The following is a 14,295-nucleotide window of genomic DNA, read 5'->3' as shown; positions in this document are numbered from 1 at the left end:
TTTAAAAAATACTTTATTGATTTTTTTACAGAGAGAAAGGGAGAGGGAGAGAGTGTTAGAAACATCAACGAGAGAGAAACATCAATCAGCTGCCTCCCGCACAACCCACACTGGGGATGTGCCCACAACCAAGGTACATGCCCTTGACTGTAATGGAACCTGGGATCCTTGAGTCCGCAGACTGACGCTCTATCCACTGAGCCAAACCGGTTAGGGCTGTATATAAATTTCAATGCATCTATAGCTGATGATTCTTGTGGAACAATTTTTCTAACAAGATTTAATTCTTCATACAAATCTAATTTTTGTGTAAATCTAATTTTAAATATAAATTTCTATAGTGACATTGAATGTTTTATCTGGCATTTCCTGCAATTTGTGGAGATTTACTTTACAGAATGCTCTTGTCCCCTCCCCTCCCCCCTATTCATATGTGATGGTTTAGGGCAGTGGTCGGCAAACTGCGGCTCAAGAGCCACATGCAGCTCTTCGGTCCCTTGAGTGTGGGTGGCTCTTTCACAAAATACCACAGCCTGGGCGAGTCTATTTTGAAGAAGTGGCGGTAGAAGTTTTTTTTTGTTTGTTTTTGTTTTTAAAGTTGGCTCTCAAAAGAAATGTCAATCGTTGTCCTGTTGATATTTGGCTCTGTTGAATAATGAGTTTGCCGACCAGTGGTTTCGGGGATGGGGCCTTGGAGAGGTGATTGGGTTTTGAGGGTGAAGTTTAGTGCCCTTAAGAAACAGAACCTGAAGCTCTGACGGGTTTGGCTCAGTGGATGCGGACTGAAAGGTCCCGGGTTCGATTCCGGTCAAGGGCATGTACATTGGTTGCGGGCACATCCCCGGTAGGGGGTGTGCAAGAGGCAGCTGGTTGATGTTTCTCTCTCATCGACGTTTCTAGCTCTCTATCTCTCTCCCTTCCTCCTCTCTATTAAATATCAATAAAATATATTTAAAAAATAAAAATAAAAAGAAGCTGAAGGGCTCTTTCACCCCTTCCGGATGCAGCAAGAAGGTGTGCATCTGTGACCAGAAAGTTGGGCTCTCACCAGACATGGCATCTGCCAGCACTTCCATCTTAGACTCTTGAGCCTGCAGAATTGGGAAAAATAAGTTGTTGCTTATTAACTGCCCAATCTATGGCACTGTCATCATAACAGCTTGAACAGACTAACAGGGGTCTTCAAACTACGGCCCGCGGGCCACATGCGGCCCACAGAGGAGTCTGATCCGGCCCGCCAGGTTTTTTGGGCAGTGAGCGCAGCCGAGGTGTTACAGTAGGAATTAGTAGTTCATATAGTCTGGCCCTCCAGCTCTCTGAGGGACCGTGATCTGGCCCCCATTTTAAAAAGTTTGAGGACCCCTGGACTAAGACAAGGCCATAAAAGAAAGAAAACAATGGCTCCATGAATTCCTTATGATTCAAAATGTCTGTTTGTTCATTCTCCTACTGTATCTTCAACTACAAGGAAAAACTTAAAAAAATTAAATATATTTTATTGATTTCAGAGAGGAAGGGAGAGGGAGAGAGAGATGGAAACATCCATGAGAGAGAATCATTGAACGGCTGCCTCCTGCATGCCTCCCACTTGGGATTGAGCCCACAATCTGGGCATGTGCCCCTACTGGGAATTCAACCCTGACCTCCAGGTTCATAGGTTGACGCCCAACCATGGAGCCACACCAATGAGATCATTTTTTAAACTCAACAATTATAGGTACATATATGCAGAGATGAATCAGAAGAGAGGCCCCCTGAGGTGGTCAGCAGGGATCTTCAGCCTGTTTGAATGTATACAATGGGAATGCATTTACTATTGTGTAATTAAAAATAAGTGTTTACAGCCGAAACCGGTGTGGCTCAGTGGATAGAGCATCAGCCTGTGGACTGAAGGGTCCCACGTTCGATTCCAGTCAAGGGCATGTACCTTGGTTGCGGACACATCCCCAGTAGTTGTGCAAGAGGCAGCTGATCAATGATTCTCTCTCATCTATGTTTCTAACTCTCTATCCCTCTCTCTACCTCTCTGTAAAAAATCAATAAAATATATTTTTAAAAAATAATAAAATAAAAATAAGTGTTCACAATTGTTAAGCGGAGGACGGGTCTCCTGAGCAGTAGTCTCATACCATGGCAGCCAGTTCAGAGACTGCCCTGATGCTGTGAGAGCACACACTTCCGGGGCAGCAGCCCTGGTATATAGTAGGTGGTCAATAAACATATGAATGAAATTGTATTTGTTAATCCATGGCAGTACCAAGAATCCCTTTGCCAGCAAATCTAACTGCCTGAGATTCAGTCTCCGGACAGCTTTGCCTTCCCCATTAGCCTTCAGTGCCCACACCCCACCTCCCAAGAGCACGGGGGAGGGACTTCTCGGGGTGGGTACCCATGTACCTGGGTCAAATGCCGCCTTCTATGAAGCCTTCCCTGACACACCCGCTGAACATATTTGAATGACTTGTGACTCCCTTTGTTCCCACACATGTTGCTCAAACATCTCGTTAGCACTTAGAGTTTGACCTCTTTCAAACTAGTGATTGTTCTTTGAACCTTACCTTCCTCATTAGACGGTACGCACACTCCTTTAGGATACACACATGGTCTCTTATTCACGTCTTCTAACCCACCCCAACTCCCCTGTACTCCACCCAGCCCATCGGAAATGCTCGTTCTTGGGAGGGTGCTCTGAACTCTGACCCTCCCGCCACAATAGGTGCTTTTCTTTGGCACTTTTGATGCCTCCTGTCTTGTCCCTGGCCAACTCTTCTTGTTATTCAGGTCTCAGCTCACTTGGCACCTTCAAGAGGCGTTCCTTCACCACCCTATCTCAAATCGACTATCTTTCATCCAAATCTCTATTTCATAACTTGCTTTATTTTCCTCAGAGCACTCGCTGCAGTCTGAAATTCTCTTATTTGGCTCACTTTATTGTCCATCTCCCTCACCAGAATGTGAATCACAGGGAGGCCGGGGCCATTTCGGTTTTGTTTATCCTTGAATCCCCAGTGCATGGGACAGTGCCTGGTATATAGTAGGTGCTCAATAAATACATGAATGAAATTATTTGTTAAATTATTGACTGATCCCCCAGGAGAATGCCAGCCCCATGAAGGCCCGGACCTTATTTTTGTTACTGCTACATCCTCAGCACCCAGCACCCTGCCGGGTGCATAGTAGATGCTCAATAAAGAATGGTGGAGTGAGTTACTGTTCCACATACACCTTAACCCTACACACTCCAAACTGAACTTAGTCTTTCCTTCCCTACCAAGCCTGCTTTTCCTCTGAGTACTCTCCCTCAGTCAGTGGTATCACCATCCACTCTGACACACAACCCAGAAATGAACCCACACTCTTTCCACTCACTCATCCACTCCTGTTTTTTCTTCCTTTTAAAATATTTTTTTCTTTTAAAAATAATTATTGTTGAGAGTATTACATGTCCCCCCTTTTCCCCCACTGACTCCCTCTAGCCCGTCACCCCCTCCCCTCACTAGCTATTTTTTTTTTCCCTCCATTTAAAAAAAAAATATATTTTGTTGATTTTGTACAGAGAGAAAGGGAGAGAGATAGAGAGCTAGAAACATCGATGAGAGAGAGTCATCGAACAGCTGCCTCTTGCACACCCCCTACCGGAGATGTGCCCACAACCAAGGTACATGCCCTTGACCGGAATCGAACCCGGGTCCCTTCAGTCCCCAAGCCGATGCTCTATCCATTGAGCCAAACCGGTCTCGGCTTACCTCCATTTTTTTTGAGGTGTTATATGTGCACATATCTTACCATTACCCCTCCTCCCCACTCCCATACATGCCCTCATCCCCCAGAGTTTTGCATCCATTGGTTATGCTTATATGCATAAGTCCTTTGGTTGATCTCTTATTTGCCCCACCTCTCCCTAACCTTCCCGCTGTCATTTGACTGTTTGATGCTTTACTGCCTCTGTATCTATCATTTTGTTCATCAGGTTATAATGTTCTTTATTATCCACAAATGAGTGGGATCACGTGATATTTTTCTTTCATTGACTGGCTTATTTCACTTAGCATTATGCTCTCCAATCCCATCCAGGTTGCTGCAAATGGTAAGAATTCCTTCTTTTTTGTAGCAGCGTAGTATTCCATTGTGTAGATGTACCATAGTTTTCTAATTCAGTCATCTGCTGATGGGCACCTAGGCTGTTTCCAAATCTTAGCTATGGTGAATTGTGCTGCTGTGAACATAGGGGTGCATATATCCTTTCTGATTGGTGTTTCCAGTTTCTTAGGATATATTCTAAGAAGTGGGATCTCTGGGTCAAATGTCCCCAAGCTCTGCCTGTTCAATCTCTCCTTATCTGATCCTTTTCTACCCCTGCTACAACTATCCTGACGGAGGCCACATTTTTTTTTTCTCATGACTAATGCAATAGTCTCTTACCTCATTCTTTTTTGTGTGTGAAAACTTCATGCATTTGCATGTCATCCCTGTGTAGGGGCCATGCTAATCTTCTCTTTCCAATTTAATAGACGTGCTGCTGAAGTGAGCGCCCTTCTTAGTAAACTTTCTTTTAAAAATATATATTTTATTGATTTCTTAAAGAGAGGAACGGAGAGGGATAAAGAGTTAGAAACATGGATGAGAGAGAACCGTGATCAGCTGCTTCCTGCACCCCCCCCCCACAACTGGGGATGTGCCCGCAACCAAGGTATATGCCCTTGACTGGAATCGAACCCGGGACCCTTGAGTCTGCAGGCTGACGCTCTATCCACTGAGCCAAACCGGTTACGGCTGGTCATGTGTTTTATAAAGTTTGTAAAATATACTTATTGGTTAAAACTGCTGTCCCAGCTGGGCTGGTGTGGCTCAGTGGTTGAGTGTCATGTCAATCCAGGAACCAAGAGTCACTGGATTGATTCTGATTCCCTGTCAGGGCACATGCCAGGGTTGTGGGCTTGATCCCCAATGGAGGGCATCCAGGAGGCAGCCGACTGATGATGTTTGTACCTCTCTATCCTTCTCCCTTCCTTTATCTCTAAAGATTAATAAAAACATAAAAAAACTGCTGTCAGAGAAAGACAAATATCACATAATCTCACTAATATGTGGAATCTAATGAATAAAATAAACTAAGAGACAAAATAGATCCAGAGACATAGAAGCATGGAACAGACTGCAGAATCTCAGAGGGAAGGCAGGGGAGGGTGGGTGGGAAGAGATCAACCAAAGAACTTGTATGCACACATGCATAGCCCATGGACACAGACAGTAAGGTGGTGAAGGCCTGGGATGGGAGGTGGAGATGGGTGGGTGCGGGCTAGAAGGGGTCGATGGGGGAAAAAGGGGACCTATGTAATACTTTCAACAATAAAGATTTCATTGAAAACAACTGCTATCCCTTTGCACGGAGTTTCCCTGGTGCCATTTTCTCCTGTATTAGGTGGTGTTGGCGTTGCTTCAGACATTTTTGAGGTCCAGCTAAGTGGAAGTTTGTTTGGGGTACATATTTAGTTTGGGTTTACTGGGACATTTATATGTGTCTATATAACTTCTATTCATAGTTATTGCTCAGGAATGGCTTCTGGAAATATTCTGCCTACCCTTTGAACCTAATTTTGTATTCACAAGTGTATATTCTTTTTTAAAAATGTATTTTTTTATTGATTACCGCGAGGAAGGGTGGAGAGAGAGAAACATCAATGATGAGAGGGAATCATGGATCAGCTGCCTCCTGCACTCACACAGAGGATCGAGCCTACAACCTGGCATGTGCCCAAACCAGGAATGGAACCATGACCTCCTGGTTCATAGGTGGATACTCAATCACGGAGCTATGCCAGTCGGGCACAAGTGTGCATTGTTTTCTTAAAGTCCCACAAACTGTATAAGCTTTAGGTGCCAGTAAACCTGGCATGTCCTGTGCCTAAGACACAAATGCCACTCAGCTGTTCTTGCTCAAAAACCTTTAGTGTTTTTTTAATGCTTGCAGGATAAAATCTAATACCCATTTATTGTGCAAATGTTTCCCCAGGTGTCTGCATGCATTTATATTTGTTGATGCTTTCATCTGCAATGCGAAGTGAAATCTCCCTGGACAGCAGCAAGCAGCTGCTGAGCACTTTCTTAGCTTTACATTGCAAGAGGCATCTGCGTGCCTACTGGACTTGTACTCCAACTGTTGATTTGCAAGCTGGCATCCTGCACTGGCTGGAAATTTCTCACTGCACAGTCCCCCTGTCCATCATTGCACCCCCAGGGCCTAACCCACTATCATGAATAAAAGTGATGCGCACACTCTCAATTTTTTTTTTTTAAAGCGTGGGACCCTTTAAGAAAATCCAATAGTAAGAGGATTCCTGGAGACTATTCTCAATTGCCTGAGCAAACCAGCGCCATCTTGAAGCAGGTGTGTGGAGCTCCATTCATTCAATGTCTTCTCCCACCTCACCCGCTGGCTGGAGTCAGAAAATCGTGGGACGTGGACAGTGAAAAAAAAAAAAAAAAAAAAAAAAAAAAAAAAATATATATATATATATATATATATATATATATATATATATATATATATATATATATATATATATATATATATATTGCGCGGGGAAATATTTGAACTGGATCTGAACTGCATTGAAGCGAAGCAATAAGGCTAGAGGAGAGAGGTCCCAGGGAGCTACCGTAGGAAATGGACACAAATGATCAGGAACGGGACCGAGGACAGAACGCGGGGGTTGTAGAAGGCGTAAGGTTGCTTCCCAGCTCGGAAATACATGTCACCTCTAAAACCGGATCCTCCTTTTGGGGATCCCAACGGAGCTTCCTTACAGCGAGGAACACACACGCCTCGGAGATGCAGTGAAAGGGTCTGAGCCTGAACGGAAGGCTGGATGCAGACTCCGCCTCCGCCCTGGCCCCAGACTCCCCTTCCCTCCCCACGCCACCTCTTCATTTTGCAGCTTCCAGGCAGAGCCCACCTCCTCTCGTGGGAGGAGAGGCTGGGAGGGCGTTGTGTGGTGGTGGCGAAGCGCCTCCCTCCCCGCCGGCCCCGAGGGGGAAGGCTTGGAAGCTTCTGGCCCCTCTCAAAATGGAGCCAAGCGCCCGCCTCGTCTAAGATGGCGGCTCCCCCGCCTCCCGGCTCCCGGCCCTCGGCGTCCATTGGGCGGCCCGAGGAGGCGAGCGGGTCCCAGGGCAGCCGGGCCCCGCCCCCCTTTCTCAAGACAGGCCCCGCCCCCCGACGTCACGCGGGAGCCGGCGTCCGCCAGGCCCCGCCCCTCGCCGCCGCTGCCGGCGTTCGCGTGCGGCGCCCTCATAAGATGGCTGTCGCGCCGCCTCCTTGCGGCCGCGCCGCCACTCTCAGTATGGGAGCTGTTTACCCCGTATTCTCCTCCCCTCTCGGCGCTTCCACTTCCTCGTTGTTTTGAATAAACTTTATTGACTACTCCGAATTGCCTCCCACCGCCACCGGGCTTCTCCGGGCGGCTTTCCGGGCCGTTCTCCTCGCCGTCTGGCCGCCGGGTCCTCTCCTCCCTCGTCGCTTTGCTCGCCGCGAAGCTCCGGCCGCGCCGGCGACGACGCGAGCGGCGGCCTCCGGACTAGGCCCCAGCCGCGGTCTCCGGTAGGCCCTGGCGGCCGAGCCCGGGGCCGGGCCGCGCGGAGAGCTGCCCGGAAGCGCCGCTGGGCGGCGGGGGCCGAGCCCCAGCGGGTGGTCGCGGGGGCCGCCGGGCGAGGTCGGCTGCGCGGCCGGGAAAATCCCAGAATCCGGCGCGCGCCGCCGGTGGGGCCGGAACTGCCGGCCGAGCCTCCGCCGAGCGACGCCTACGGCTCCCGAGCGAGCCCCGCGGCCGGCGCGTCGGGGGGCGCACGGAGCCTCGCCGGCGGGAGCGGTCCGCGCGGCGTGGCGGACGCGGAGGTCCGCGCCGAGCCCGGGACCGTAGACATTGTTGTCAGCCCGGGCGTGTGAGGAGATTCCTGTCAGGCTGGGAGGTGCGAAGACGTTCTCGTAAGTTTCGGGGCTGCGAGGCTTTTCCTGTCAGACGGGGCGATCTTGGTCCGGTTTTGGGGGGGGGGGGCGGGGAGACCTCCTCCCGGGGAGGGGGGAGGGGGGAGGGGGGAGATGCCTGCCAGGGTCCGAGCGGCGAGGAGCAAACAAACCCTCGCTCACTTGCGGGAGTGTGAGGGAACCGTGCTCCGTTGCGGGGGGCTTCGGGGCGCCCCTGTTTAGTGTCGGGGTGCCCCGGGAGCACCCGGGCGTGCTGGAGAGAGACGACGAGCTGCCGAGTTGCGGGGCGGTGATGGATCTCGGCCGTCGGGCTGCGGGGGCTCCCGCCGGCCGGGCTGGGATGACGGGGAGAGTTCCCACAACGGGACCCCGCAACTGTGATTGGAGTTGGGCGCCTCCGTCCTGCTCCCGAAGGCGGCGGGGTCGTTTGCGAGGGAGCGAGCCCGGGTCCGTGGGTTCCCCATCCCTGTTGGGGGGCAGACAGAGGGGCTTCTGCCGGGTCCCCCCGGCCTCCTCCTGGCCTCGTAATAAAGAGCGCTCTGGGCAGCGAGGGCTCAAAGAAGCTTCCTTAAAGCATCGGCTATCTCCCCGAACCCCAGAAAGTTCTCAGGGACTCGGGGTGGGGGTGGGGGCCGAGGAGGCAGCGAGGAGGGCTGGGGGGCCAAGCCTCCGGGGCACGGCGTCGGTCTTTATTCGTGCAAGCCGGTGGGCGCTCCCCGATTGCCCCCTGCAGCCACACCCCTGTGTTGCACCCCGGCTGTGGTCACTGCCCGTTCGCGGACGGAGGGTGGGTACCCCGGGCACCGGATTGACGTGGGAAAAAGTGGTGTTTGTGCCCAGCCCAGGTCCAGGAAGGACGCGTGCTTCTGCCTCCCGTCCCCGGGACGCCCTGAACCTGGCTGGCCACGCCAGGCTCCCAGGCCAGCCGAAGATGGCCACGGTGCCGGTGTACTGCCTGTGCCGGCTGCCCTACGATGTGACCCGCTTCATGATCGAGTGTGACATGTGCCAGGACTGGTTTCACGGCAGGTAAGGAAGGCAGGCCGGGGGACAGGTGTTCCCCTGGCTTTTCTGCCGGCTCTGGTTCGCATTCCCACTCAAACTTGATTCCTCCAATCCGCCTCCCAGACCCAGGTTCCCCCGTCCCTCCTTCCCGCTAGGGTCTAGCTGACATTGGCCTCTGCTTTCTCCTCTTTTTTTTTTTCTTCTTCTTCTCTTTCTCCCTATGTATTTTTGCTTGGCACCCTTCTTTGGATTTTTTTTTTTTTTTAATTTAGAAAATAGTTTCTTTCCTTCAAAGCACCATTTTTGTCTGCTGATAATTTTATCTCAGTCCGGGCTTCAGGAGGAGACAATATTACATTTTTGGATATTCGAGGCCAATAAGGACAGATTTGAGTTCTGGCTTTGTGATTTATTGTAGCAAGTTTGCCTTGGGCAAGTTGCACTGCTTCTCTTTGCCTCATTGTCTTCGCCTATAAAATATATCTAGTGCATCCTTCCTGATTATTTAAAGCGTTTTGCATGCACCCGGTTAATGGAGGCAGAAATGCAACAGTGTTTTATTTCTATAGCATTTATCTGCAGAAGCATCTAACTAGATTGAATTAAGCAGAAGAGATGTTGGGTAAAACAGCAGCAGTAAAACCACTCATGATCTCCCTCCAGTTTACCATGTGTGCACGTAAGCACCTGTTATCTAGGGTTCTAGAGAGGTTAGTGTGTGGAATAAAACTGTAATGTTATCCCATTATTGGGACTTAAATCCCAGGTCTAGGAAGAAAACTGTGAGAGGCCTTTGTACACTGGAGTACAACAAATCGGTCTATGGCACCCTCCTCCCGTTGCATGTTGTTAGATTTTAGAATTTTCAGTCACTAGTCCCTTCCAAAGAGCTGTTTCTGTTATATACCCAGGACCAAACAAGGCGCTGGTGTGGCTAAAATTCTGCTCTCAGCAGGGACTGCCTCATGTAGCACATCCAAATTCATATTCAACTGATTTTTATTGACTTTTTCCTGTGGGCCAGGTGCAGAGTTCTGTTTACTGCCTCATGTTATTTCATTTCAGAGGGGACAGACGTAAGGGGTGGGACTTTTTCTTTCCCTCGGAAAATAAGTGGGGATTAAGATGTTTTTCAGGACTCCTTATATCTTTGCCAGTGCTGATCAAGTCACTCCACTGTTAAATAAATATTTTTTTGTTGGTTCCATTACAGAATAAAATTCTTTTTTTTTCCTAAATTTTTAAATTGATTTCAGAGAGTAAGGGAAAGGGAGAGAGAGATAGAAACATCAGTGATGAGTCATTGATTGGCTGCCTTCCACGCGCCCCACATTGGGGATTGAGCCCGCAACCCAGGCATGTGCTCTTATCAGGAATCGAACTGTGACCTCCTGGTTTACAGGTCAATACTCAACCATTGAGCCACACTAGCTGGGCCAGAATAAAGTTCTTCAGCCTTCTTTGTGTGACAGACAAGACCTTTTGTGATCTATTTGCTCAATCTCAGTTCCTGCCACTCGTCCTCCCTTATTTTTTGTGTCCTAGCAAGATTTGAACTACTTATAGGTAAAAAAAAATTTTAATTGATTTCAGAGAGGAAGGGAGAGGGAGAGATAGAAACATCCAATGTAAGAGAGAACCATGAATTGGTTGCCTCCTGCACATGCCCTACTGGGGATCGAGCCCACAACCTGGGTATGTGCCCTGACAAGGAATTGAACCTGTGACCTCCTGGTTCATAGGTTGATGCCATTTGTTCTAAAACAAATTTTCTGTGACTGTCTTTGCACATTCTATTTTGACTAATGTCCTGTCTTTTACAACTCACAATATACCTCTTCTGTAAAAGGCCTTCTTCCACTGGCTTCCCGTTACACTTGTGTACATCCTTACCAAAAGAAATTATTCCATCATATCATAGTTATAAATACATCTATGTCACTTACTAGCTGGAACTACCTGAGGACAGAGATGTCATCTTTTTATTTTTTGGTATCCTCAGAATCTAGTTTAGACCTAAACATATAATAGATGCTGAGTACATTTTATATATATATATATATATATATATATATATATATATATATATATATATATATAATATTTAGAACTGTACTTTATATTGGGAATTTTAAATGGATAAGAATTTAACTTTTTTAATATTTAAAATTATTTTTATTTATTTTTAAATTTAATTTTATTATTTAAAGTATTGCAAATAGTAGTATATATGTTTCTTTTTCCCCCCATTGACCTTTCCCCTGTCCTTCCCTACTCCCCCACCCCCCTCACATGCCCTCTTTATTCTTTTTTTTTTTGTTTTCAAAATATTTTTATTGATCTCAGAGAGGAAGAGGGAGGGAGAGTTAGTTAGAAACATCAGTGATGAGAGAGAATCACTGATTGGCCACCTCCTGCACGCCCCCCACTGGGGATCAAGCCCACAACCCCGGTATGTGCCCTTGACTGGAATCAAACCCAGGACCCTTCACTGAGCCAAACTGGCTAGGGCCATACTGAGTGCATTTAACATTAGTTAATAACATTATATAAATTTCAGCTGTAAAGCATTATAGTTATATATCTGTATACTCTATTTTGTGCTCACCACCAAATGTCTAGTTTCCTTTCATTAATATATATTTGACCACCTTTACCAATTCGCTCTTTCCCCACCCCTTACATTTTTCAATGAAGAAGGGAATGAATTTTCATGAAAAGAGCTATTCTCTGTGACCCTTGCTTTGGATTGTGTGGGACGTGTGTAGATTCAAATCTGGAAATTGAACTCTTGCCCACAATATAGAGACCCCATTTTCACAGTCTGGGTACAAGAAACAGGAAGGAATGGTTTCTCAGTGCTTACTGATAGGATGTAGGATAGGACTTCGCTTAAATTATCTTAACCCACACCCAACCCTGAAAGTTACATATTTCTTTTTAAAATAATATTTTAATTTTTTCCCCAACTATAGAGTGGAGACATGCTCATTATAGAAAATATAGAAAAAGAATAAAGAAGGAAACAAAACTTACCTATAAGTCTACTGTTCGGCACAGTACACTTACATTTTTGGTTGCATTAACTCCCATCATTTTTTCCCCATTGATTTTTTAGAGGGAGGGAGAAAGGGAGTGAGAGAGAGACAGACAGAAAAAAACAGATGTGTAGAGACACAAAGATTAGTTGCCCCCACATGTGCCTGTATGTGCCCCACGTGCCCGATTGGGCCAGAAAGCGAACAAACGCACAACCCAGGTAGGTGCTTTTGACCAGGAATTAAACTAGTGACCCTTTGGTTGACACTCTATCCCAGGGGTGGGGACCTTTTTTACTGCTAAGGCCATTGGATATTTATAGCATCATTCACAGACCATACAAAATTATCCACTTAAAAATTAGCCTGCTGTATTTGGTCAGACATTTAATTAACTCACTCTTAATGCCTTGGCAGGGCCAGACCAAATGATTTTTGCAGACGTTCCTCACCCTTGCCTGGCCACAGCAATACTGGCTAGGGCTAACTGCAGTAATTTGACTTAGAATATAAATACCGTATATGTTTTTACAACATGGGGTTTTATTATAAATATCATTTTATAACCTGAGTTTTTATTCCTACATTATATTGTGAATATTTTACTTGATTTCTGATATCCCACCATGTGTATTTGGCCTCACTTAACTCTGTGGTTGGATGCTTATGTTGTCATTGCCTCTGTGGCTGGATGCTTATGTTGTTTGTACTTTTTTGTGTTATAAATAATACTAAAGGCCCAGTGTGCACTGGAGGGGGGGGGTGTCTCTCAGCCCGGCCTGCGCCTTCTCACAGTCTGGGACCCTTGGGGGATGTCTGCCTGCCGGCTTAGGCTTGCTCCCCATGGGGATTGGGCCTAAGCTGGCAGGCAGACATCCCTCTTGCAGTCCGGTACCCCTTGCTCCTTACTGCCCATCTGCTAGCTGCCACAGAGCTGGGAGAGGCTCCCTCTACCGCCGCTGTGCTTGCCAGCTGTGAGCCCAGCTTCTGGCTGAGCGGCGTGCACTGGAAGTGCACTGACCACCAGGGGACAGCTCCTGCATTGAGTGTCTATCCCCTGGTGGTCAGTACACATCATAACAACCAGTCATTCTGGTCGTTCCGCCTTAACGGTCACTTAGGCTTTTATTATATAGACTAGAGGCCCTTGTGCACGAAGTTCATGAACAGGGGTGGGGGATCTTCTCAGCCCAACCTGCACCCTCTCCAACCTGGGACCCCTCAGGGATGGTGCTTAAACCGGCAATTGGACATCCCTCTTGCAATCTGGGACCTCTGGCTCCTAACCGCTCGCCTGTCTGCCTGATCACCCCTAACTGCCTTTGCTTGCTGGCCTGATTGCCCCCTAACTGGTCCTCCACCGATCTGGTAACCCCCTAACTGCCCCTCTGCCAGCTTGGCCACCCCTAACTGCTCCCCTGCTGGACTGAATGCCCCTAACCACCCCTGCCTCAGCCACCGCCACCCACCGTGGCTTTGTCCGGAAGATGTCTGGTTGACTGTTTAATTAGCATATTATTCTTATTAGTATAGATTGTGATGTGAGAGAAACAGGAGGTTCTGTAAATGTTTTGAATTTTAATATGGGTGCTAATTAAAGTGGAAAGCATTGTGTAGTGGACATCTTTGCACAGTAGAGACTTGACATTTACAAGGAACACCACTGAGGCCTTTAAGAATTCCAAATTTACAAATATAGAAGTGAGTTGGTGGGTCAGGCCCCTCCTTAATCACATTTCTGTGGTAAGTCTGATATTTCTGTGCATACCCTGACACAAGTTAACTTGTATCAAGTATCAATATGAGTATCAATCAGCTACCTCCTGCACACCCCTAACTGGGGATGTGCCCGCAACCAAGGTACATGCCCTTGACCTGTTGAACCCGGGACCCTTCAGTCCACAGGCCGACGCTCTATCCACTGAACCAAACCGGTTAGGGCTGCCTTAATTTATTTATTTTTTTAATTTTCACTTTAAAAAAATATATTTTATTGATTTTTTACAGAGAGGAAGAGAGAGGGATAGAGAGTTAGAAACATCGATGAGAGAGAATCATCGATCAGCTGCCTCTTGCACACCCCCTACTGGGGATGTGCCAGCAACCAAGGTATATGCCCCTGATCGGAATCGAACCTGGGACCTTTCAGTCCGCAGTCCGACGCTCTATCCATTGAGCCAAACCGGTTTCGGCTGCCTTAATTTTTTAAATAAAAGTTTTTATTTCTTCTCATGCATGTCTTTATGGGCTGCCAAAGAACAAGAAGGCCAG

General features: G+C 47.6%; 1 protein-coding gene across 6 annotated transcripts in view; it reads left to right on the top strand.

The window, feature by feature from the left end:
* The first annotated feature begins 7,844 nt into the window (after window positions 1–7,844).
* PHF8 (PHD finger protein 8) overlaps window positions 7,845–14,295 on the top strand; it is a 76,507-nt gene continuing 70,056 nt past the window's right edge. For 4 of the 6 annotated variants that reach the window (XM_084871035.1, XM_084871034.1, XM_084871033.1 and 1 more), the window contains exons 1-2: window positions 7,845–7,981; window positions 8,822–9,010. In XM_084871035.1, the coding sequence (XP_084727161.1) occupies window positions 8,913–9,010 (98 nt within the window). In that variant the 5' untranslated portion in view covers window positions 7,845–7,981; window positions 8,822–8,912. The remainder of the gene's footprint in view (window positions 7,982–8,821; window positions 9,011–14,295) is intronic. The other 2 variants (XM_084871032.1, XM_084871031.1) reach the window with 2 other exon arrangements.

This window comes from Pipistrellus hanaki, assembly GCF_964339955.1.
Source record: "Pipistrellus hanaki genome assembly, chromosome: X".
Classification (NCBI taxonomy): domain Eukaryota; kingdom Metazoa; phylum Chordata; class Mammalia; order Chiroptera; family Vespertilionidae; genus Pipistrellus; species Pipistrellus hanaki.
Note: the sequence above shows the minus strand (reverse complement) of the source record. Positions and strands in the feature narration are given on the sequence as shown.